This window comes from Temnothorax nylanderi, unplaced genomic scaffold (genome assembly GCF_030848795.1).
Source record: "Temnothorax nylanderi isolate EJ_2023f unplaced genomic scaffold, tnyl_v1.0 TNYL_tig0006_pilon, whole genome shotgun sequence".
Classification (NCBI taxonomy): domain Eukaryota; kingdom Metazoa; phylum Arthropoda; class Insecta; order Hymenoptera; family Formicidae; genus Temnothorax; species Temnothorax nylanderi.
This window is the reverse complement of record NW_027249068.1, coordinates 2,079,123-2,100,178: the sequence shown is the minus strand read 5'-3', so window position 1 is coordinate 2,100,178 and position 21,056 is coordinate 2,079,123. Positions and strand designations below refer to the sequence as shown.

Genomic DNA, 21,056 nt, shown 5'->3' with positions numbered 1-21,056 from the left:
GAAATCATCCCTTCTAACTTAAACTAGATTTTGGACATGAATAAGTTTGTAATCGTGAAGATTAATATCGTAAAGACATTTGAATCGAAACATTGACGATTTGTGTTGAAGTCGACATTCGTTAAGGAAAAGTCCAAAAACGAAAAACAGCTGGTTAGAGATCAGGAATATCCTGTGTACGTGGTGGAGTAATTATTCGCGCGAATAAACGACGCCCATTACAATAATATCGCCGAAATTAAGATTTACGTTCGCGTTAAAGCGTAGGCGCGCGCTCTGGCAACGAACGGCATTCCCGTCTTCTCGCTTCGACGCGCCGGCCAACGCGTCAAATTCCTGAACCGTTCCTCTCTTAATCCACTCGACTTCGAGGTAAGGACTTCAAGCGATGCTCATGCATAGATACGTAACAGAGGGCTCGCTTAAAATTCCGAATAGCGATTACTATCAATTCAATAGCGTCGCTGGTAATTTGATGAGCGTACAACTACTAATTCGTCGAAATGTACTATTGTTCAATATATCAAGAATTATCTAAGATCCGAATATTACGGAATAAACACCTGTGCTTTTTGAAAGCGATTTATTTACGATGTTAGAAAAATTTGCGAATTAATATTACAAGTCGTTACGTGAACAAATGATGAGAATGTGAACGAACTTGGCTCGTTCCGAACTCGTCAATTGTTTCGTTTAAAATCGATTTAATCCATCTTCGTTTTTTCAAGGAAGATAAGTCGAGAAATCTCCTGTATATTTTTATGTATTACTAGTATTTAATATTAATCAAATCAATAATGTACAAAACAAAACTTAATTAGAATAAAATTTGTTTTAAGGAACGCTGTTCTTTGTGTCTCTGCTATTCTCTTGTCTCGACATAATAGTTTCTTGACGTAGTTTCTTAACGACAATACAATAAAGATTTTTAGAAAGCGGCAAAAACCCTCTACGCAGGTAATACCGTAGGAAATACCCTAAGTTGTGTGACTAAGGACATACTACCTAAGTTAGAATACATGCTGGTAGCGTGAAACGATCACGTTAAACAACCCTGAATGAACTCATTCAGTCCTTGTCTCCACTATAGGAAAAGAAACGAATTCCTGTCCACAATAACGAATTCAAGAATTTTTACTCCGGAATTCGAAAGTTCGCAAAGTTCGTAGTTTGTATCTCTCATCTGTTTTTGTTGTCCTTAAAAGGAGAAGAGGAAGGGAAAGAGCAGTCGCACGAGCAGTCACGTTGGGTGCATAAACTCACGTTAAGGACGTTCTCCGGTCCTTATACTAGAGAAAATCGATTTTCTTTAGATTTTCTTGAAACTGTGAATATACGTTAATTTAGGTGTGCTTTATGCGTGGTATAAATTTCAGTACCTCTTCCGGTATAAAAAATCAAGATACTGAGCCTCAAAGTTTCAATTTTTATCAAAAAAAATTTTTTAATTTAATTTTTTTTTAATTTTGGCATTTTTTCCTTATAGAACTCGACGAGAGGAGCAACTTTGGTCCTTTTGACCAATCTCGTATCTCTTACCGTTTGGCCTGGAAAACCTTTTCATTAGTAAAAGTTGAAACTTTGAGGCTCAGTATCTTTATTTTTTATACCGGAAGAGATACTGAAATTTATACCACGCATAAAGCACACCTAAATTAACGTATATGCACAGTTTCAAGAAAATCTAAAGAAAATCGATTTTCTCTAGTATAAGGACCGGAGAACGTCCTTAAACGTTAATATTTGTATTTCTCTTGTAACTCTTCAATGTTGTATATTGCAATAAATCTATTATTACTATTAAACACATTCCCGAACTAGTTACTCCCGCGAGACTTTTGAGAGAGAATTCCGGGGAGGAGAGAACCTGCGAGAGCGAGAGCGAGTGCCTCGACAGGTGTGGCAGTGTCCTCTCATCGGCTGAGGTGAAACACGGCCCTGAATAATGCGGGCGCACGCGTTTATGCGTGGGCATGCGGCTCGCGTGCGTGCGTGGGTGCCTCTTCGGCTACCTGGCTCTGCCCCAAGGGTACTGCGAGCGAGCGAGCGAGCGAGTAAAGCTGGCTCCACATCAAGCGCAAACGAATACGAATAAACGAACTTGCTTCGATGAATGTAATGGCATCGCGAATACTAAATACTTTATATCGACGAATACGATCTATCTGTTACCAATATATCAAAAAAGGGGGCTGCTTTCGTTCGAAAGATGTTCGTTCGCGATTGTTCGTCCTGGCTGGCTAGTTGGTCTTGGTCCAACATTATGCATTAACGAACGCGCGCACGTACCGGGATATCGTTCACGGTTTTCGCGCTCTGGCCTCGTGGACGAGGCGGCGAGGCCACCTGAGTGAGGTGCGATCGATCGATCTGTCGAACGATCGATCGCGCACCTGAAAGGAGAAAATGAGACGACACGCGAAACGTGATGCTGACGAAGTTACTGGCCCGATAATGAAACGATGAAGAAACGTGCGCCGGTGACGGGGATTTATCGTCTAGGAATGTCCGTCGTGCATCTGGAACGAGGTTGAAAGCGCATGCGTGAGTGAGGCGCGCTTAACGCGCTGATCTGCTTTGCGTACGCGCGACGAGGCGCGACGCGATCACGAGCGTATATTAGAAATTGGCCGAGCCGTTTCTAGATCGGTAATCGCACCATTTTCGATCGATTTTCACAGTTATCTAGAACGTTAAATTTTCCGTGATTCTCAGCGCGACGTTCGCGAACGTTCGTGAAAGACGCGAGCTGAATCATCATTCCTAAATCAATAATCCCAAGTAATCCAGAGAAAAAACTAATTAAAATTGCGTTTTATCTTTTACATGGTTTATTTTATAATGTTTTATACGCGTTTGGATTTCTGATATCGTAAATTGTTGTCGATAACTCATAAAAAAGATTTACACTTTAAATCCGTGGATTTTAACATAGAAATATTCCGCGCGCAGAACGGAAATATACTGTACGAGCGCGATCCTCGCTCGCTTTTGTCGTTTTTCGATACGCGGCCGACTAATTGCATATATACAGTGACAGTGGTTTACGGTAAGGCGCGTAGCTGCATAAAACGTAAATTGTAATTGCGGCTAATGACAGTTTAAAATATTTTTAACTGGGCGTAATGGCCGTTCTGTCGAGGGGCACGACTGGTTTCGCCACAGCGTTTATGCCTGGGCGTAAAGATTCCGAGAAGAAAATAATGGCACTCTCCACAGGAATCCCCGTTTGCCTTCGTCCTCGGTTATGCGGCCGTGTCACGACGCAGGAATGTATTGAATTTCCAAATTTGGGAACACTCCTGCCCCGCGATCCGTGCCATGGCTTCGGTCACGCGTGTATACGCGTGTAAGTACGTTACAATACGCTCGACATACGACTCTCGCACTCATTCGAGCGTAACTCGCGACTCGCGAGAGTGTTTGCGTCGCGAAACACGCGTTGCTCCGACTTAAAATAGCACCGACGTACCTAATAAGTTACGAATAAATTTTTTCTTTAAATGTGTATCGAATATCGAGGTAAATTTGAAAATGAACACGAATAAATGTCTCGTCGTGATCCGTGAACGAGTTTGTATCATGAAACGCACGTTTAATGCAATATTGATAAAATAAATGCAACATCCTTGAGTACAAAGTATCAGTTATCGAAATTGTTTTCGGAGAAACAAAATGTAAAAAATGTATAAAAATAAATACCATGTAGGAAAGAACTCCCAACTTTTGTATAATAACTCTATGCAATTTAAAAAAACATTTTCAAAAATAATGCGCGGATACGACGGTATAGTTTTATATTAAACGGTTAAATAATGATCATGTCGCGCTATACTTATACTTTCATTACGCAATTTCATTTCCTGTTTAATTACGAAAAAATTACGGTGTATTGATTAAAATCGAACACCCTGTGTACGTGTACATCACGAAGCATTGAAAACAAACAAATAATAACAATGTCTCCGAAACCAGGTGATATTACTAACACGTATAAAATATGTGCAACATTAAATTTAAGCGTCTCTCACATATGCGCGCGCAACAAGTCGTAAGCACGTTTTTGTTCGTGCGCTCTCCCGTCCCTTCTACCCCTTGTCGAGAAACGCTCGGAGGACCCTGCCTGTACATAATCCAAAAATATTTGGCAACGAAATCCTTCCGAGCTCATGCAAGCTAGATTTACGTCACGATTTACGTACGGGAAACGTAGTAACGGCGCTTAGCGCGGCTTTAGAAATAGAGAGAGAGAGATAGAGAGATGTGTGGAGGAGGGAGGTGGAGGGGAGACAGGAAGGAGAAAAGGCCAAAAACAATGTACGGCAGATGCTACAGGTTCCCTCGTGGCGTATCATCTGCCGCTTGTAATGTAATTTGGTAGCAAGTGTTTCGCCATTGTAGCCGCGTCCTTAAAAGTTAAAAGATTGTTCAAAGATTTATATGCGAATCTAGCAATAGCTACATAGAATAATTATTATCAGTGATAATGAATTAACATGTTAATTTTGTAACTGAAAGTGCTTGAACCAAGCCACGGAATCCGTAATAATTCGGGCCACCTTTTTCTTCTTCTTTTTACCTATTTAAAACTATTTTAAACGTATTCACGTTATTTAAAATATTTTGTAAGATCTCTACACAAGAAATACAATCTAATTCTGAGGAAACATTACTACGAATTTCCGTATGATTTGTAATAATTGGTTTGACGTTATACGAATTCAGATAATACCTTTATTACGATTTGTGCTAATTGAAGTATGAACGCGCTAAAATATGAATCCATGTGTACGTAGTGTAATTTCTTCCGTCCCGTCTTAAGCGCTCAACGCGTTAAATTGTCGCGCTAACGTGTAACGGTGTAACGCAATTTATATAAATAATACAGCGGTATGGCGTGCGTAATAACGTGTATCGAATTACCAACGACGTTCGCGCGGCAATTATGGTGTACATACGTTCGCTCATGAATTTATTTGGTAGGTGCAGAAGTATAGAGGTGGTGAAGGAAAAAGTCAGAGTGTACGCGTTGCGGATAGATACGATAAACGCTTAGGAGATCTGCTACCGAATGGAATGCGAAGGGCAGCGCAGGGTGTGAGCCATGAAAGGAGGAAGGGGGAGGAAGGAGGAAAGAAGAAATCTCTCCCTCTCTCTCGCTCTCTCTAAACACAGAGGCAGGCAGATGCGGCGCACTCGCGATCGCATCGAGAGGGGCGGTCCGCGTGCATACATGTACCGCGGCGTGCGTGCCACGCACTCTCGGTTGAAGAGAGACCGAACGAGACGGGAGAGGGAGGATGAAGGGAAATGCGTTTCGGGGAACGAAATTTCGAGATTTCGACGAACGGAAGGTGGTACGCGGAACCGCGGTTGCTCCGCGCCGTGCGTGTCGCTCGCGTTTCGACACGAAAACAGGAACGGCCGAATTAATTCCGGGTATACGTATCGCATACTCTCTCCCTTCCGCCCCTCGTAACGACAAAGAACGACGGATCTTCTGTTCTCCGTGATTTTCGTCGTCAACGCAGCGACCTCGAGATCGCTCCGTGCTCGGATATTTTATCTGGTTCGCTCACGCACGATCGCGGGTTGCCGATGACCAACGACGAGATGCAGAATCCGTTATTAAATCTCAGAGGAAAACGAATCTCGCGAGCTAACACACGTGAACGATAATCCCCCCCCCCCCACTCTTTTTGTATATCGTAAATAATTTGCAGTTATATACAGTATATACAGTAACATACATTATACACAGTAACATCCGTCCCTGAGCAAAGTTCAACATGCATTGGATCATCCGTATTTCTCGTACGCCCCTCTCCTCGATATTATTTCAGATAATTAAAAGTAAACAATACTCTTGCCGATAGATACGAATGACAGATTCTTATTATCAATAAGAAACGCGTATCAACGATATAATGAAAAATCGCGTGGAATTTCCAAATGCCAGCGTCATTTAACACGTGGTGTGTGTGTGTGTGTGTGTGTGTGTGTGTGTGTAATTTACTGTTTTCTTCATTTAGTAACAGTCCCCGTGATACGAAAAATCGAAAGAGTAATACCCCCCGCGCCAGGCAAAGGATATACTGAAAGCGGGCGGGAGTCTATTTTTAGGCACAGCACAGGTCGGTTGCAGGTACGTTATATACCGGTTGGCCCCGTAAGACGGTGCACTTACACAACAGCCCACGGCTACGTACACGCGTACGCGAATCGGCACGCGGACTTTTGGTCCATACGAACCCGCGTGATGCTTGCCCTCTACTTCGTCACTAACGGGCAATAATCGCTTTAGTAAAATTCGACGATAGACGCGAGCGACGCGACGGTCCAACTACGGCAGTAAATTTCCTTACATTATTCGGACATCTCGGAGTTGAATAAATGTCCAAAAATATCTAATCTGTAGAGTAAGGAGGGACTATTTGAGTCAGTTAAAGAAAAAAATCAGATAAAAAATGTTCAAGACAAAAAGCCAAAAAGCTCCTCTCTCTCTCTCTCTCTCCCTCTCTCTCTCTCTCTCTCTCTCTCTCTCTCTCTCTCTCTCTCTCTCTCTCTCTCTCTCTCTCTCTTGAAAATTTTGTATAACTTGTATCCGACTTTTTCTTTAATTGACTCAAATAGCCCTCCACATTTTATATATTTTGTTGTGCTGTATTAACGTGTCTTATCGGCGAATCGATAACGGCTGGTTTGATAATGCCGATCCGATCCTGCACTTCCGAATTACACGCGGCCGACCGGCGCGACGGCGATCGACTGATCGATCAGCCTATCACAGATAGAATTTCGCAGATACGATTACGTTCTTCATCTGCTCACTTTGCACTTCCGCCGCATTTTATTGTCATTTTATTGCCCTCCGTTAATTAATATCGGTCGACCGCTCACGGTAAATGCAGACGGGACTGCGTCGTTTCGATAAAGCGAGAATAAGCGAAGCGACTCTTTCTCGGCGCAATTGGAAAGTCTTGCCGCTGGATCCTTTCCACCGTGCCAGACATTCCTTCGAGAAGACCAGGCGAGATCGCTCGTAATCGCGTAAAAGGATCGCGCTGTTTACAGATGCATCGCTCTCTGGCGCTGCCTCGAGCCAGACGCTCCGCGCCGGATAAAAAATTCGGGAGCTTGACATTTTTACGTCGTCTACGACGATCCCTTTCGGCCACGGAGGTCGTACACGAATACGTTTCGTCGGCCGAACATTTCGCGGCGTCACCCCACCGGCCCGCGCACTTTTACGAGGTAGCAATCGTAAATCATACCTTTTTTTTTTCGGGTCAGCAAACGACAGCTTACAAATTGGCGAACAAAACGAGTTCATTCCGAGAGGTGACTTAGGTGGTTTTAGCCGAGGGTAAGGGTAGCCCGCATTTTTTTTTTTAACGGGAGATAAACCGCGTCGAAAATACGTCGAATTGACGTATCGTTTTATCTCTATGCAGCTACCGTTCCTCCAAGAATGTAATCTTATCGCCAAATCTTATCTCACGTCCAACCGTGTTTATTATGTTATATAACTATTGTATTATAAGCATGAAGTTTTGTATATATAATTGGATTTTATTAAAAGATACCATCTCTTGCAAGATAAGTCCGATTTTAACGAACCACTTTAAAAGAGTTATTTTTAACAAGTCTTCACACTTCGCTATTTTATTTATCGTATTGTTGTATTTGTATTCGGATAATAATTTCTTTTCCGAAACGGAGTAATTTTAGTACTTCGGCTTTTTGACGTTAAGTACCATAGTCACCGATAGTCAATCGATACTCTTGAGCGATACAATATTACTAATGTACTAATGACTCATTAGACATTTACGCAGTTAAGTAAAAAAAATTATTGGACAACTGCGCGTATTCCAATTTCGATAAGAATCAGAATACAATTAAAGGAAACGGAGTACACGAATGATTCGCGAACCGATACGCGATACACTCTTGAAACGAGCGAGAAAATTATGCGCGTCCGCATAACTCGGCCGAGCAGAGCAGACTTTAGTCGAACTTTCGCAAAGTTAAACGCGCGATCAGAGGCGCCTCGTCTCGATCTTGCGAGGCGGCGCGAGCGGCAAGCGGCAACAGCAGCAGCAGCAGCAGCAGCCAAGGTTCGCGCCGAGATCCGCCGCGGCCGCGGCGGCGGCGGCGGCGGCGTTTCGATTTCCGCGCGGCCACGAGACGAGAGAGGCCAGGCCAACGCCGAGCCTGCCTGATCGCCAGATTTCTCGCGTTTTTCAACGAGGCGAGAGAGCGCGCGCCGCGGCCCTGGCGGATGGAATGCGGGCGCGGCGAGTCCCGGCGAGTCCCGGCGCGCGTTGCGCGCGCGGTGTGTATGGCATGGCATGGCATGCTATGGCATGGTATGGATATATACGCGTACTCGCGCGCGGATACGACGCCCGACGCCCCGCGAACTTAAGCGGCGCTCACACGGGCCGAGAAGACGCGATCCCCTTCGCGGGACGTACCTTACATTACGCCCATACGCTCGCCAGCTGCGAATTTATTTCGAGCCTCAGTCTCCTTAAATCGACTTAAAAACTCGATCGCGTAAGAATTGTCTTATTCGGCGAGGAGGCGCGTCTTGGGATAAACTTGCGACGAGTTTAGATAAAATATTTCTTCGAGCGGCCCGGTACGTTCAGTTACTTGAAAGTGTAAACAGTAAAATAGTGAAACTATTTAATATTTACACTGGTAGAATTATGTAAGTAGTAGAATTATGTAAGTCCTCTAACCGTGTTGTATATCCATTCACGTTTGCATCAACAATCTTATTTGTTCGTTACGTGTCTTTGTATCGAGGAGAATAAACGCGACAGAAAAGGAATTCTCACGGTCTCGCAATTTGAAAAATCTCAACGCGAAGCTTATAGATTCGCGAGGTTCGTGCCATTCGATCCGCGGGATCGCGCATGCATAGATTTTCATATGCAACGGGATCGTGTGGCTCGCGACGAATGTAGAATCGCATAGACGTGATAGAATTACGTGGAGAAGCCGTAGAGGATCTATGCGGATCGCGAGGATCTCGATCCCAACGGCGAGCGCGCGTGATATGCGCGAAGTAGGAAAATCCACCTGGGATTCTCGCGAACGAAGAATGTCGCCTGGTATGCGACTATCGGTTAAAAGACTGATAACAGTATCTGAGGACGTTATGCTCTTTTTTTAGTATATAGCGATAGCGGCTCTTGCACTAATCCACTATTAATTTAGTGCATAGATTTTTCTAAGGCATTATCGTTGAAGTGACACCTGATAAAAACGCGCAATCAACAGGATTATCCTCGTTATCATCCAAGAATGAAAAGCTCGCAGGTGACAAAAGTTGACAATAGACACAGGTGTCCCGTAAATGGCAAAATGTCTGACGTAATTTAAATGAATTTTTTTAAATATTAATATAAATTTTTTACGCGCGCAGCTTCGCTGCTTAGAATTTTCAAGTGCAACAGACTTTAAAAATTGTTCAACGAATTAAGAGACTTTCCACTTTCCAAAGATCTCGAGGACGATATCTCGCGAGTATTACTTACGCCAAAAAAAAAAAAGAGAAAAGAAAAATTAAATTTCATCGAGCGATGATCTGAAGGATGATAAAGCGCGAGTTCCAGATTAGAAGACTCTGCCTGCTATCAATTTCTCTCGCGATCGGCGTACGTGACTATATGCAACTATGCAGCCTCGATACCTCGGGAATGCGACGTACGCGTGTGTACGTGTATGCACGCATATGCATACTTTATCAACTTCAGCGGCGTTCACACTCGTTCGCTCGCGTTATCGCGGCGCGGCGGCGTCTATCGGTCAGTCGCTCGCCCGTCGGCCGAGTTGCAATGCAACATGGGGCGAAAATCGTCGCGAAAAACGTTATTCGCTGAAAAGCATACCTAGACTTATCTTCGCTGAGAAAAAAAAATCCGCCGAGTGAGAAAGTACGCGAAAAGGCGCGGTTCACACGGAGCGACGATTCTCGCGCGCGATTCCGAAGCACGCGAGCTATGCGCGCGGATACGTATACAGGATGTCTTGGAAGTCGCGCACTTTCTCTGCACGGACAGGCGTTAGAGGCCGGAATGGCGATATACTATATATTCACGTATATCCATACGTCAATCTTTTCTTTCGTAGACGAATCGCAAGTTAAGTTTCCGTGAATTGAACCTCCAGGGGGAAATTCCAGTGAAAGAAACAATAATTGCGCCTCACGAGCGAATTTTGCATCTTCCTCCGGCAAGACCGTGACTCGGATCGTTTCATCGATCGACGAGATACCAAATCAAATTCGAAACCGAACGCTGAATGTAATATCGAACGATAAACGACCCGTCGAAGCTCCGCCGAGGAAAAATCCAGTCCCGGGTCTGCCGTGGAATCCAGCGTGGAGAAAGCGCGCGACTCGCGCGATACACCCCGTATACGCGCATTCCCGCCGAATCGCGCGCTGAATCGCGTATCCTCGCGAGATCGCGGTCTCGTGAGCGGCGCGGCGGAGGGGGAGAGGCATCGTCGTGACGCTCGAGCGCACGCACACACGCGCCGATACGTGCACGCGATTCTTCTTTTCTCTCTCTCTCTCTCTCTCGCGCGCGCGCAACTCCGAAGACGTCGCGAGAGGGAGAGAAGCGACGGGGAAGAGGGAGACATTTCAGATTCGCGTATCAACACGTCGGGGACCTGTCCGACGACCGGGAATTGTCCCGTCTGTTCAGCGTTTATTTCTCATTGATCATCCAGTTTTCTGGCGGGAAGAAGGAAAGCTATCTTTTCTCTTTAACGTACCTGTCGCGAGGATCGATCCACGTAGTCTTCCGCGTGTTATGATCGATGAAGTACACCTTCCCGTCGAAGTCCTGGGCGACGTCCCACCCTTCCGGAAGCGGTATCTCCCCATTCCGTCTCCTTGGCATATTTCACTGCGCTCTAAATCCATCCAAAACCTCTCTCTCTATCGTCGTGCGGTCGACGGGCACATATCTGTGCGCGCGGGCGCGCGCCTCTCGGGCCGCATATACGGCACGTTCGCGCGCGACGGCCGGCGACGTGAGCGAACGGGAGAGAGCGAGACAGGTAGACGTCGGTGTGGAATGGAGTAAGGGGAAGGGGGACGAGAGGACGGGCGACCCGGCCGGAGAAGGGCAGGCAGGTGGACGGGGGAGGGGGAGCGAGCGAGAGACGGCGATAAAACGTATCGTACACACACGCGGCGCGCAGAAGGAACAGCGAGACCAGGAGCGTACACTCGCATATGTGTGTGTGCTCCTTCTTTCTCTTTCTCCTCTTTTTCGTCTCTTTCTTTCCCTCTTTCTCTTTCTCTCTTTCTCTTTCTCTCTGGCTCGCGCGCGCTACTCCGCCATCATGAATACCTCATTATCATGAGCGGAGTGACGTCAGAGTCCCCGCCTTCAGATTCCTCTCTCGAGCGGAATTCCACCGTTAACACAGCCAGCCGTCGAGGAGCAGAGCCCGAGGCGGCGAGCGACGGCGATGATGTCGAGCGACGGCGACGGCGACGGCGACGGCGACGGTGTCGTGGGGTTGCGCTCGCACGAGCGCGGGTGCATCGATCAGGTGCACTTCGCGTATCATCACCACCACCCACCAATCTCACCACCAATCACCTTCTTCTTCAATTATTTATTATTTATTTATCTTCCTCGTTCTCTTTCGGCACACTCGCGCACACGATTCTCTCACGCGAATGAATCTGTCGCGCCGCCCCGATTCCGGAATCTCCGCGACACGATCTTCTCTCCCCGCTCTCGTTTCCTCGGGAAACTCTCTTCCGAGCACAATAAAAAAAAACAAACAACAAACAGATTAAGCGAGAATAAGCGAGACGGAACACCTCCCGGGCACACGTCGTATTATCCCCTCGCTCGTACGACGACACGAACGATACAATGACGACGACGACGATTCGTCGCGCGTTTCTCACCCCACCGAGTAGTCCCGGAGCATCCTTCCTCCCACCCTTCTTACCCTTCGGAGTGTCACCTTCAAGGTCCACCGTTCGGCAGCGCGCGCGAGCCGCGAGCCACGCGCTCCTGTCACGAACTCACGAACTGGCGGTATATATACGCGCACACCGCACACCGGTACAATCGTCCTGACACCGCGGTTCCTCTCGGTCTCCGCGCGACAGACTCGTCCTCCTGCCTGGCGTGTACGTCGCGCTGTGGCTGTGGTGCCCGTGCCCCGGCCCCGTGGCCCGTCGCGCGCGATCTCCCTCCGCCGAGCGCTACAGCGACGTCGTGTCTCCCGCGACTGCCCTGGCGGTGGCGGCGGCGGCGTCGGCGGCGGCGGAGGCGGAACGGCCCGCGACCCGTTTCAAGCGACGCGCGCTATCGCCGGCTCCGCTACGCGCGGCGACGGCGGCAGCGGCAGCGGCAGCGGCAGCGGCAGCGGAGCACGTTTCACCGTGTTCCCTTTTCCTCGTTGCATTAGCCGCGCGGCTGTAATGCTAATGCCGAGCAGCGGATCTTGGCGTTTTTCGCACGCAGGAATGTGGGAACTCGACTCGACGCTGCCCTCGCTCTCGGCGCGCACGAGAGGATCTCTCTTTTTCTCTCCTTCTTACAGTTTTCTCTCTTTCTCTCTCTCGTTACGTCGTGCTCTCCCGCGTTCCCGTTTGACTTGACGATCCGCACTCGCGATCGACGACACCGCGAATTGTCCGCTGTCGCGCGATCTCTCCCGTCTGACGCGACGATCAGACCGGCGGCGTAAGAGAGACGGAGGTGCGCTCACCTTCCGTACCTTCGCGGGAAACACAGTCCGAGAATAAACTCCCTCGTCCACGGCGCACGGCGCGCAAACCAGGTTTTTCACGTACGTACGACGCGACGGACGGATTTTCTCGTTTCCGACGATATACTACCACCTCGCGTCACAGCTACGAGCATGCCGAGTGTTTGAGACATGCCACTGGACGTTCATGCCGTGCGCGCCGCCTGGCAATGCCTCTCTCTTTCTCTCTCTCTCTCTCTCTCTCTCTCTCTCTCTCTCTCTCTCTCTCTCTCTCTCTCTCTCTCTCTCTCTCTCTCTCTCTCTCCCTCTCTTTCTCACTCCTTCTCTATCTCTCTCTCTTTCTCCCGCTCGCGTTCTATCTCTTCCCGTCCCCCCTCCAGTACCTTTTCATCCGTATTCACCGCAAAGAACATAGCTGTCCCCCACCACCTTAGCCACGACGCGTCGTCCTCGTCCAACCCGCGACTCCGTCCTCGTCGCTCCCGCTCGACCGTTCCTCCCCTCCACCCGCGCCGACACTCGACCGACCGCTCCGAGTGCTCCCTGCTCCGAGCACCGACTATCCTCCGTCGGCTGTCCTCGTCGCGCCCGCCCCGGCGCCCATCGTCCCATCTCTCTCCCACCGTCGCCGGTAAGCCTTTCGCGTTTCGTGTGTCTCTGACCGCGCGCGCGAGAGGCAAGCGGGAATAGAGCGTGTTTGCCCTTTCGACCGCCTCGCATATTTGCCGCACGTCGCGAGAACGGCGCCACCGGACGACACCGACGACTCGCCGACTCGCCGCGCCGTCGGCCGTCGCCGACAGGCGCAGGTGCACCCTGGGATTCTTTCGAACAGGCATACGTACGCAGCACGAGATTAAAAATTATAGTCAAAGATCGATACGTTTGACGCGCGAAATGAAAAAAATGGGAGCTCCCGAAACGCAGGCTCCCCCGTCCGAGTTTAATGAATTTATTCAGGTCATCCAGGATTTTATTTTCCACGTTTCCTTCGTTTTTCGCATTTTCCGAGGAAACTCGGAGAAACTCGCGCTTCAAGTGCCTCAGACTTTGCCACTTGCGTCGAATAGAAGTCAATGTCGTTGCCGTTAAAGCGTTCGTTGAAATCATCAGATCGAATTTCGCTCCACCGAGCTCGAGCCTTGACGCGAATATATAACGAGGCATATTAATCAAACAACACGGAGCTCCGAGAGTTCTAAAGAAGAGAAATAAAAACATCGTCTCGGTCGTCTGTGTTGACAGATCGTAACGGCCGCGGGTGGGCAATGTGGGCATCTGCTCCCTTCCCCTGCTAAAATAAGCGTGTCGTATATTTTTGAACGACGTACGATCGTTACACCTTCTACACCCCGGCCTCTCTCCTTTCTCTTTCCTTGAACGGTCGCGCGTATGCTGGCTTTCGTCTCCAGGTGCAACGAGCGGCGCGAGAGAGGTGCAGAGCCGAGAAGAGAGCGCACGTCCCGGACCGAGCGCGAGGCCCGTCCGCCGTCCGCCCGTCTCGCATGCGCAATCGTCGCCGCGGACCGCCACGAAGGCATATTATTGCGAATTTAACGTGCCTGTCCGATGACTCCGTCGTCCACGTGACCGTTCAGCGTTTCGGCACGTATAAACACACGACACGCACACGCGCGTAACGTGCGTGCGTTGCGTGTACGGGTACGGGATTGGATGCGATGTGGAGCATATGTTGAGTTGACGCGAGCGTCGCGAGCTCGTCGGTGAAAAAGTCAGGCTCCGCGCGACGAGGCGACGACGGTACTCGGCCGCGTATCCCGACATTCCCGACGTGCGCGCAGGAACTACGCTCGTCTCTTCCGGGGACAGGGGCCGTTGAACGAAGGGATGGCGACGTCCGAGAGCGACGCCGACTTCGAGAGCGCCGACGAGGAGCTGGGCCGCGGTGCCCCTGTTAGGAGGAACCCCCGGGTGACGACGGTCTACCGAACGACGGTGGACTCCGAGTCGGATGACGAGGTCGACGATACCGAGTATGTCCAGCGTGCGCCTCGCGGCGGCACGGACTGGCAGAGGAGATCCGAGACTTTCCGGATGATGTCAGATGCGCCGACGGGTCGGGAGACCCTGCTCGATGATAAGGGCGATAAGATAGACGATGTCAAAGGTGAAAGTGGTAAACGTAACGCCAAGTCGGTTGGTCGCGTAGGAAAGACCTCTGACAAACGAGAGACTACGTCACCCGTCGATTCGGGAAGAGCGACGCAATCCTTATCAACCTCGGCGATATCCGCCAAGGACAGAGATGAATCCGCGCTAGAGAGTAGCGAGATCGTTGCGTCAGATGCCATGTCTAAAACAGAAGCTACGGAGACCGTGTTAGGAGATAAGGATATCTCCCAAGCAAAGCCAGGACAAGACACGTCCCGTCAATTAGGTGGGAAGAAGCTAGGAACTAGACTTGCGAAGGATAATGCCGATGAATGTTGCGTCACTGGTGCAGCTGAACAGGAACGGGAAGATAAATGTTCAACCGAGTGTTCAAGTGAGAAATCTTTACCGTCTGCGAGCAAAGATACCGAAGAAATATCAAAAACTCAAGTAGCAGGTAATCAATCTAGACCGTCGAGCGATTTGTCGGAGGTGGACATGCCGGAAGAATTAAAGTCGAATAAAAAATTTAAAGAAGTTTTTCAGCCTGAAGGTTGGGAAGGACTTGGGGATGACATCGAGTTGCCGGACGAATTGACGGAAGAGAAATTACAGCCTGTGTTACAGAGGCTCTCCTTGGCGAACAAAGACGAGATCCAAGATGAAGGTTCTTTAGGTAGCTGGGGCACTTGGGGAAACTGGGGCGTAACTTCGTTAATCAATACAGCTACTGCGAGCGTGTCTACCCTGACTAGTCATGTATCTCAAGGTCTTACACTTTTGGAAGGTACGATAGGAGCACAAGACCCTAGTGACCCTACAGAGTTGGAAAAGATAAAGCAAGATGCGGTCGCCGCAACTGATGGTACAATGTTTAATATAAATTCTATATAATAATTTTTGTACATATGTTTTAACTGTACGTATAATTTTTATTTATTTATGTGGCACTTGTAACGTTTTGCCATTGGATATATCAGTTGCGTGAAAATAAACATACATAATTATAATTTAAATTTGTGTTTATAGATGCACAGCCGGAGATCCAAGAACAGGAAGGTCGATCATACGGTTCGTTCGGATTCGGGAATTTGATGTCGGGAGTGTCCTCGATCACAAAATTAGTCGAATCTACTGGTAGCAAAGTTATGACGGGCGGTTTAGATACATTGGAGGCTATCGGAAAGAAAACGATGGAGGTGCTGCAAGAAGGTGACCCCGGATTAAAGAAGAAAAGAGCCTTCTTCATGAACGAGCCCGAGAAACCAAACTTGTCGCAAATTCTCAGGGAAGCGAAGGAAAAGGCTGAAACCGAGGAGAAGACGATCGAGGAACGCGAATTGGCGAGGAAAGTGCATTTCGAGAGCCTGTTCGACGATTATCAGGGACTCGTCCACTTAGAAGCTCTGGAAATGTTATCAAAGCAGAGCACGATGAAAATTCAACAATACCTAATCGAGCTGGATATGAGCGACTTGACTTCCGTGCAAGAAACATTGGAAGAGATCAAAGAACTTTGCGATCTAGGTGATGAAGATGACGAAGATAAAGATAATAAAGATTTGAAAAGCAGATTAGAGAACGCTTGCCACGAGCTTGGTGTCGATATCACTTACGAGAAACTATATAGCGTAAGAGAATATCCGCAGTATCGAAAGAATATTCTGTTTATTGAAAACACGATAAAAATAACTCTGTATTTTCAGGTTTGGACAGAAACGGAAAATTATCTTGCGTCATCCTCGACGCACACAGATCAGGAGATCTTTCAGAACGCTATATCGACACTGGCACAATTTACAGCGTTCTCCGTAGAGAGATTTCATAAAACGGCAGAACTGCTGTTAATCAAGGAACGTCGCAGTACAGTGAACGAAGCAGACGCCTTGGTGCAACTTACCAATATTCTGTCCGATCAAATTAGCTTATTGGCCAATTCATTCTGCAATACGTTAAATCAGTTTGCCGAGACTGCGGAAAAGCCAAATAACGTCAATGCGAATATAACAACGATTTTCTTAGAAGTAAGTAAGAATCCGTTGAATAATTCAAGTAGCGTAATGATCGTAATGCTAAAATCTTCTTTTTCCACACAGGCTGCTAACGCAAATTCATATATTCAAGATGCCTTTAGGCTCCTCATTCCGATTCTGCAAGTTGGAGCGATCTAATGATAAAGTATATTAAAAGACAATTTTTTACACTTTATATTTAACGATATCTAGATTAAATACAATTTTCGATGTAGAGCATAATGTTATACCACTTCCCCGTTTCATAAATAATTTTCATATATTCTATCCTTCAAGAAAGTATCTATATTCAAAAAAGGGACCAACTTAATTCTGCTAACTCAGTATATTTACATTACTTAATTTAATGAATTTTTTGTCGTTATCGTTTTTTGTAGTATTTAGTGTCAATGCGAAATAACTACAGATATATGACACTATCTATATGTACATGCATGCATACACTGGGCATCCATTGAACAGGTTTTAGTAGAAAATTGTTTTAATTATCTGTGCACTAGTAATGCACATATTATTACAAAATAATTAAACTTGAGGTATTTAATAATATAAAAGTATGATTGATGTGTAAGATACGGAATATCTGTAACATAAGGTACAAATTCCAATAAAGATTACGCTATGTATATATCGACAACACATGTAGAAAAAGATAAGAATATCACAATGATTAATAATGATCATAAATGATGAATATAAAAATATTTTTTTAAGCGTTTGCTTTAACATTGTCATTAACGTTAACAATCCGGTAGAGGAGACTTTACAATGTGTGTTGAAGATAACAATTTGCTTGTGTTGCAAAAAATGATCCGAGATGAATGATCAATGTTTCCCTCGTTTGTTACCAACGGGAGGCTTTTGAAGTTGAAAGTTTGAGTTGGTTCCGTTTACTGGCAATGGTGCGGTCAAATTAATCGGCGCGTTAAAATTCAAACTTGCTGTCGGCGGTTTCGTGGATGAGCCTATAGTAATGTTAGTAGCAGACGGTACTGGCGTCGAACTTTCCCAAACTGTAACAATACATTAACATTGTTACTTTTAATTCACTTTAAAATGATACAGAAGTGGAACATATGTAATAGCTGAAGCCACGGAGTAATATCTCTTTTATTATTAAAGATAACATAGCGTTTATATATTTTTGAGATAATAATTATATTTTAAAACATAAGCCAATTTTATCATGTTAATACCTCGTACTGTTAAATATATAATTGATGTTTTGATGTTAATTAACATTCTTGTTATATCTACCAGCATAAAAATCTTTTATAACTACATTTATGGTTTTTTTACACCTTAATATTCCATTCTGAAATCGGTTGAAAAAAGTTGCAGATGTGTATTTTAATATCTCTACATACATCTTGCAAAATTTTTTGACTCCGTGATGAACTTAATAATATTTCTTGATTAGTATCATAGTATGTTTACAAGCAATATTGCGTAACGTTGGCAAAGCCGAAAGCACTCAAAGCACATTTATAGAAGGCACTATCATCTGTTAAGAAAGCATGATCTTGAAATTGAGTCTTTCGACAGCATCCCAATGCAAAGTATATAAAAGATTAATAATATCGATGTAATTATTTATACAAATTAATTAGTTACTTTCTAGGAGATTTGTATACAGGCAAAGAAGCGCGTTACCCTTTTCCCATGATCGCGACAATAACAAAGAGAAACTGAAATAAAAAAACTGAGTACCTCAATAATTAAATTACAGCCCCTATCTTTTTTCCTGAAAGGCAAAATCAAAGTCAAATCATACAGGTGAAAAACGAAACATCGACGATATTTGTCAAGTAATAACAAGGAAAAAAAAAGAAGAAAAAGGTAGACAGGCTAATTGTGATCACACGTTAATTCTATTTAGTAATAAACGACGTTATATGTTAGTAAGTTCTACCTCATAACTAGATCCAGGCAAGACCTGAAGGTAGGAAATCTTTAGGGGGCGGTTAAAATCATCGTTTTTTAAAGGAATCTTTTACTTAGCATAAGGATATGTAATTAAATTACAAAATAGTCAGCAGCAAGACCTATTTACCTAAAGGGTTTCGTGTTTCGTAACTCGCTGGCCGGTTCGAGTTTAATGTTGTCGATGACAAAAAGTTTTTATTTCCTGTAAGCATTAATCTTGTTTTTCAAAACCTACAATCGTTCGGTTTTTGAATGCTATTCTGAAATGTGTAAAATTACCTGGCCCAAAAGGAGTGGGACCACTCGTGATCCTGCTGATGCTGCTTCGATTAGATTTACTATTCACTTTGATACTGTCGAAAACATTAGTGTTATCCTTCAATACGTATTTCCTGAAATTGAGGTACTGTTCCTTCTGTTGCTGTACCTTAGCATGCACACTTTGCAGTCGGCCAGCAACTGCGACCAAAGACTCATGAAGCTTATTCATGGTCGCTGTCAATTCTAATGACAAAACAACATACCATTAACAATATTCTTAATTAACTCGAATGAATTTATTTAACGGAATAATCGATTGTACCTTGCGGCGTTAATGTTCTTGGCGCCATCATGGTTTGTATGTGTTTCTCGGTCGTCTCAATTTGTGATCTGAACAACATCAAGTCTTGCTCGAAGCTTTCGGCTAATTCCATAAAGAATTGTAAGGGCGCATTATTTTCGTATTGCAAGCCCGGTGGGGTATCGTGTGTTCTTTGAGCTATTTCAGCGCTCTGCAACGCCTTTGCCGTGTCCTGCTTCAGCTTATCGGCCGAAGAACGATCTCGTTGCACTGAACCAGATAAGGTGGACAACATTTCCATTAGAGACGCCGTATCTTCCGCGCATCGATTCAACGGTCTCGCCGAGCCTCTCGCAATATCCGAAGATAGGCCTTTTTGCATTTTTACAAATTCCCTGCAAAGTACAAGCATCAGTATGGCATCTTGTATGCGTCTGTCAAAATAACTTATCTATCTACATACAGTACATACAAGCCAATTATTTCAAGCTAACTATTTGATTCATTTTATTCATAATTACTTGAATTTATCTATAGTTTGCATAAGCTCATTTGGCAATAGATTCTCCTTGGCTGCTGTCGAACTACTATTTCCTTGAGAAAGACCCTTATTATTGACGGAAACATCTAAGCCGCCGAGTCCTTTATTAGTACCAGTTGCACCAGTTACGGTACTAAGAACAGTCGTTGGCTTAGCACCCAATAAAGTGCTTCCAGTTCCTGATCCAAATAAGGAAGCTGCACATAAATCAATTGCGATGGTCAACCACTATAATAATAAAACTTCTGTTAGAATAGTAGATCACAAAATATACATACTGTTAGTGGTAGCTGTACCGAAAGTTAAACTTCCTGTTGCTGCTGTATTAGGCGTGGCACCAAACGTTAGAGCGTTTGTCGTGGCTGGTGTGCCAAAGTTGAGATTCGTGAATAAGGGCGCGGACGTGGTAGGGGCGGGAAATAAACTGGGAGCAGTGCAACTGGGAGTGGTCATTGTAGTAGCTGTGTTGGTTCCCAGAAGCAGACCGCTGCATTGCGCCGGCGTTGAGGTTGCTGGAGTACCAAATCCGAAATTAAGACCTATGGACGTCGTCGGGGGGGCCAAGGTGCCAAACGTTAATGTGCTAGTCGCCGTGGTCGGGGTGCCGAAGGACGTGTTGCCCAAACCGAAGCCTGTCGTTGGTCGAGAGCTTAACGAGAACAGTTTGCAATTAAACATCAAGTCTTCTCCCTCGCGGGAAATAATTTTATAATTTCAATCTAATAAATGTGTATTAAACAGAAAACAGATATGTACTCGAACGTTATTTTCTTCTTCATATTGAAGCTATAATTTTGATTGTTTGAAGGTTAGTGTTAACGCGCCGAAGCTATATTTACTTTTGCGTCCCAAATCCGAAACCCGTGCTAGCAGAGGTGACCGCTGGAGTTCCAAAGGTAAACGCCATTTCACGCTACGTCGAGTAAATGTGTCACACACGATAAAAAAAACAATCTATTTACAATATCACATAACCACACCGCGTACGTCCCCCAGCTCCTTTTCTCATGTTCACTGGTTCATTCGGGACATGCGCAGAAACGACAAGACCTTATGGAGCATTCGCAATTCGCTGCAATTCGCTCTGGCAAAATAGGGAAAATGCGCCTTCCAGGAG

The 21,056-nt window shown here is 45.8% G+C and overlaps 3 protein-coding genes across 10 annotated transcripts in view; 1 reads left to right on the top strand and 2 right to left on the bottom strand.

The window, feature by feature from the left end:
* Nucleotides 1-14,099, bottom strand: part of Kibra (WW and C2 domain containing protein kibra) — a 62,519-nt gene extending 48,420 nt beyond the window's left edge. The window contains exons 1-2 of one of the 2 annotated variants that reach the window (XM_071716526.1): nt 13,149-14,099; nt 10,798-11,797 (exon numbers count right to left, since the gene is read on the bottom strand). In XM_071716526.1, coding sequence (XP_071572627.1) covers nt 10,798-10,925 — 128 coding nt within the window. In that variant the 5' untranslated portion in view covers nt 10,926-11,797; nt 13,149-14,099. The other variant, XM_071716516.1, reaches the window with a different exon arrangement.
* Nucleotides 14,100-14,613: 514 nt separating this feature from the next.
* On the top strand, nt 14,614-18,191 carry LOC139778633 (protein FAM114A2). Of its 3 annotated transcripts, none has more exons than XM_071716704.1 (5): nt 14,614-15,334; nt 15,416-15,742; nt 15,907-16,508; nt 16,584-16,901; nt 16,974-18,191. In XM_071716704.1, exons 1-5 carry the CDS (start codon nt 14,614-14,616, stop codon nt 17,046-17,048), a joined length of 2,043 nt encoding a protein of 680 aa, XP_071572805.1. In that variant the 3' UTR covers nt 17,049-18,191. The 3 variants fall into 3 exon arrangements, with proteins under 3 accessions (XP_071572805.1, XP_071572796.1, XP_071572788.1); XM_071716695.1 differs by having other exon boundaries at nt 15,413-15,742; XM_071716687.1 differs by having other exon boundaries at nt 14,614-15,742.
* Nucleotides 17,061-20,960, bottom strand: Nup58 (nuclear pore complex protein Nup58). Of its 5 annotated transcripts, none has more exons than XM_071716750.1 (8): nt 20,779-20,960; nt 20,218-20,588; nt 19,920-20,136; nt 19,420-19,793; nt 19,116-19,340; nt 18,964-19,038; nt 18,823-18,846; nt 17,786-17,923 (listed from the first exon to the last, which is right to left on the bottom strand). In XM_071716750.1, the coding sequence occupies exons 1-7, from the start codon at nt 20,844-20,846 to the stop codon at nt 18,830-18,832; spliced, it is 1,347 nt and encodes a 448-aa protein (XP_071572851.1). In that variant the 5' UTR covers nt 20,847-20,960; the 3' UTR covers nt 17,786-17,923; nt 18,823-18,829. The 5 variants fall into 5 exon arrangements, with proteins under 5 accessions (XP_071572827.1, XP_071572836.1, XP_071572843.1 ...); XM_071716746.1 differs by lacking the exon at nt 18,823-18,846 and adding an exon at nt 18,621-18,654 and having other exon boundaries at nt 17,787-17,923; XM_071716726.1 differs by lacking the exon at nt 18,823-18,846 and having other exon boundaries at nt 17,061-17,923; nt 20,779-20,959.
* Between the last annotated feature and the right edge of the window lie 96 nt (nt 20,961-21,056).

Bases quoted from the DNA above. Each gene is read 5' to 3' on its own strand.
- LOC139778633 (XM_071716687.1), top strand. From the start codon at position 14,614: ATGGCGACGTCCGAGAGCGACGCCGACTTCGAGAGCGCCGACGAGGAG. The intron at 15,743-15,906 runs GTACAATGTTTA...TTGTGTTTATAG, and splicing joins TGCGGTCGCCGCAACTGATG to ATGCACAGCCGGAGATCCAA. The intron at 16,902-16,973 runs GTAAGTAAGAAT...TTTTCCACACAG, and splicing joins TAACAACGATTTTCTTAGAA to GCTGCTAACGCAAATTCATA.
- Nup58 (XM_071716726.1), bottom strand. From the start codon at position 20,846: ATGGCGTTTACCTTTGGAACTCCAGCGGTCACCTCTGCTAGCACGGGT. The intron at 20,137-20,217 runs GTATGTATATTT...ATTTATGTGCAG, and splicing joins CGGTACAGCTACCACTAACA to CTTCCTTATTTGGATCAGGA. The intron at 19,794-19,919 runs GTAATTATGAAT...TGTACTTTGCAG, and splicing joins CAAACTATAGATAAATTCAA to GGAATTTGTAAAAATGCAAA.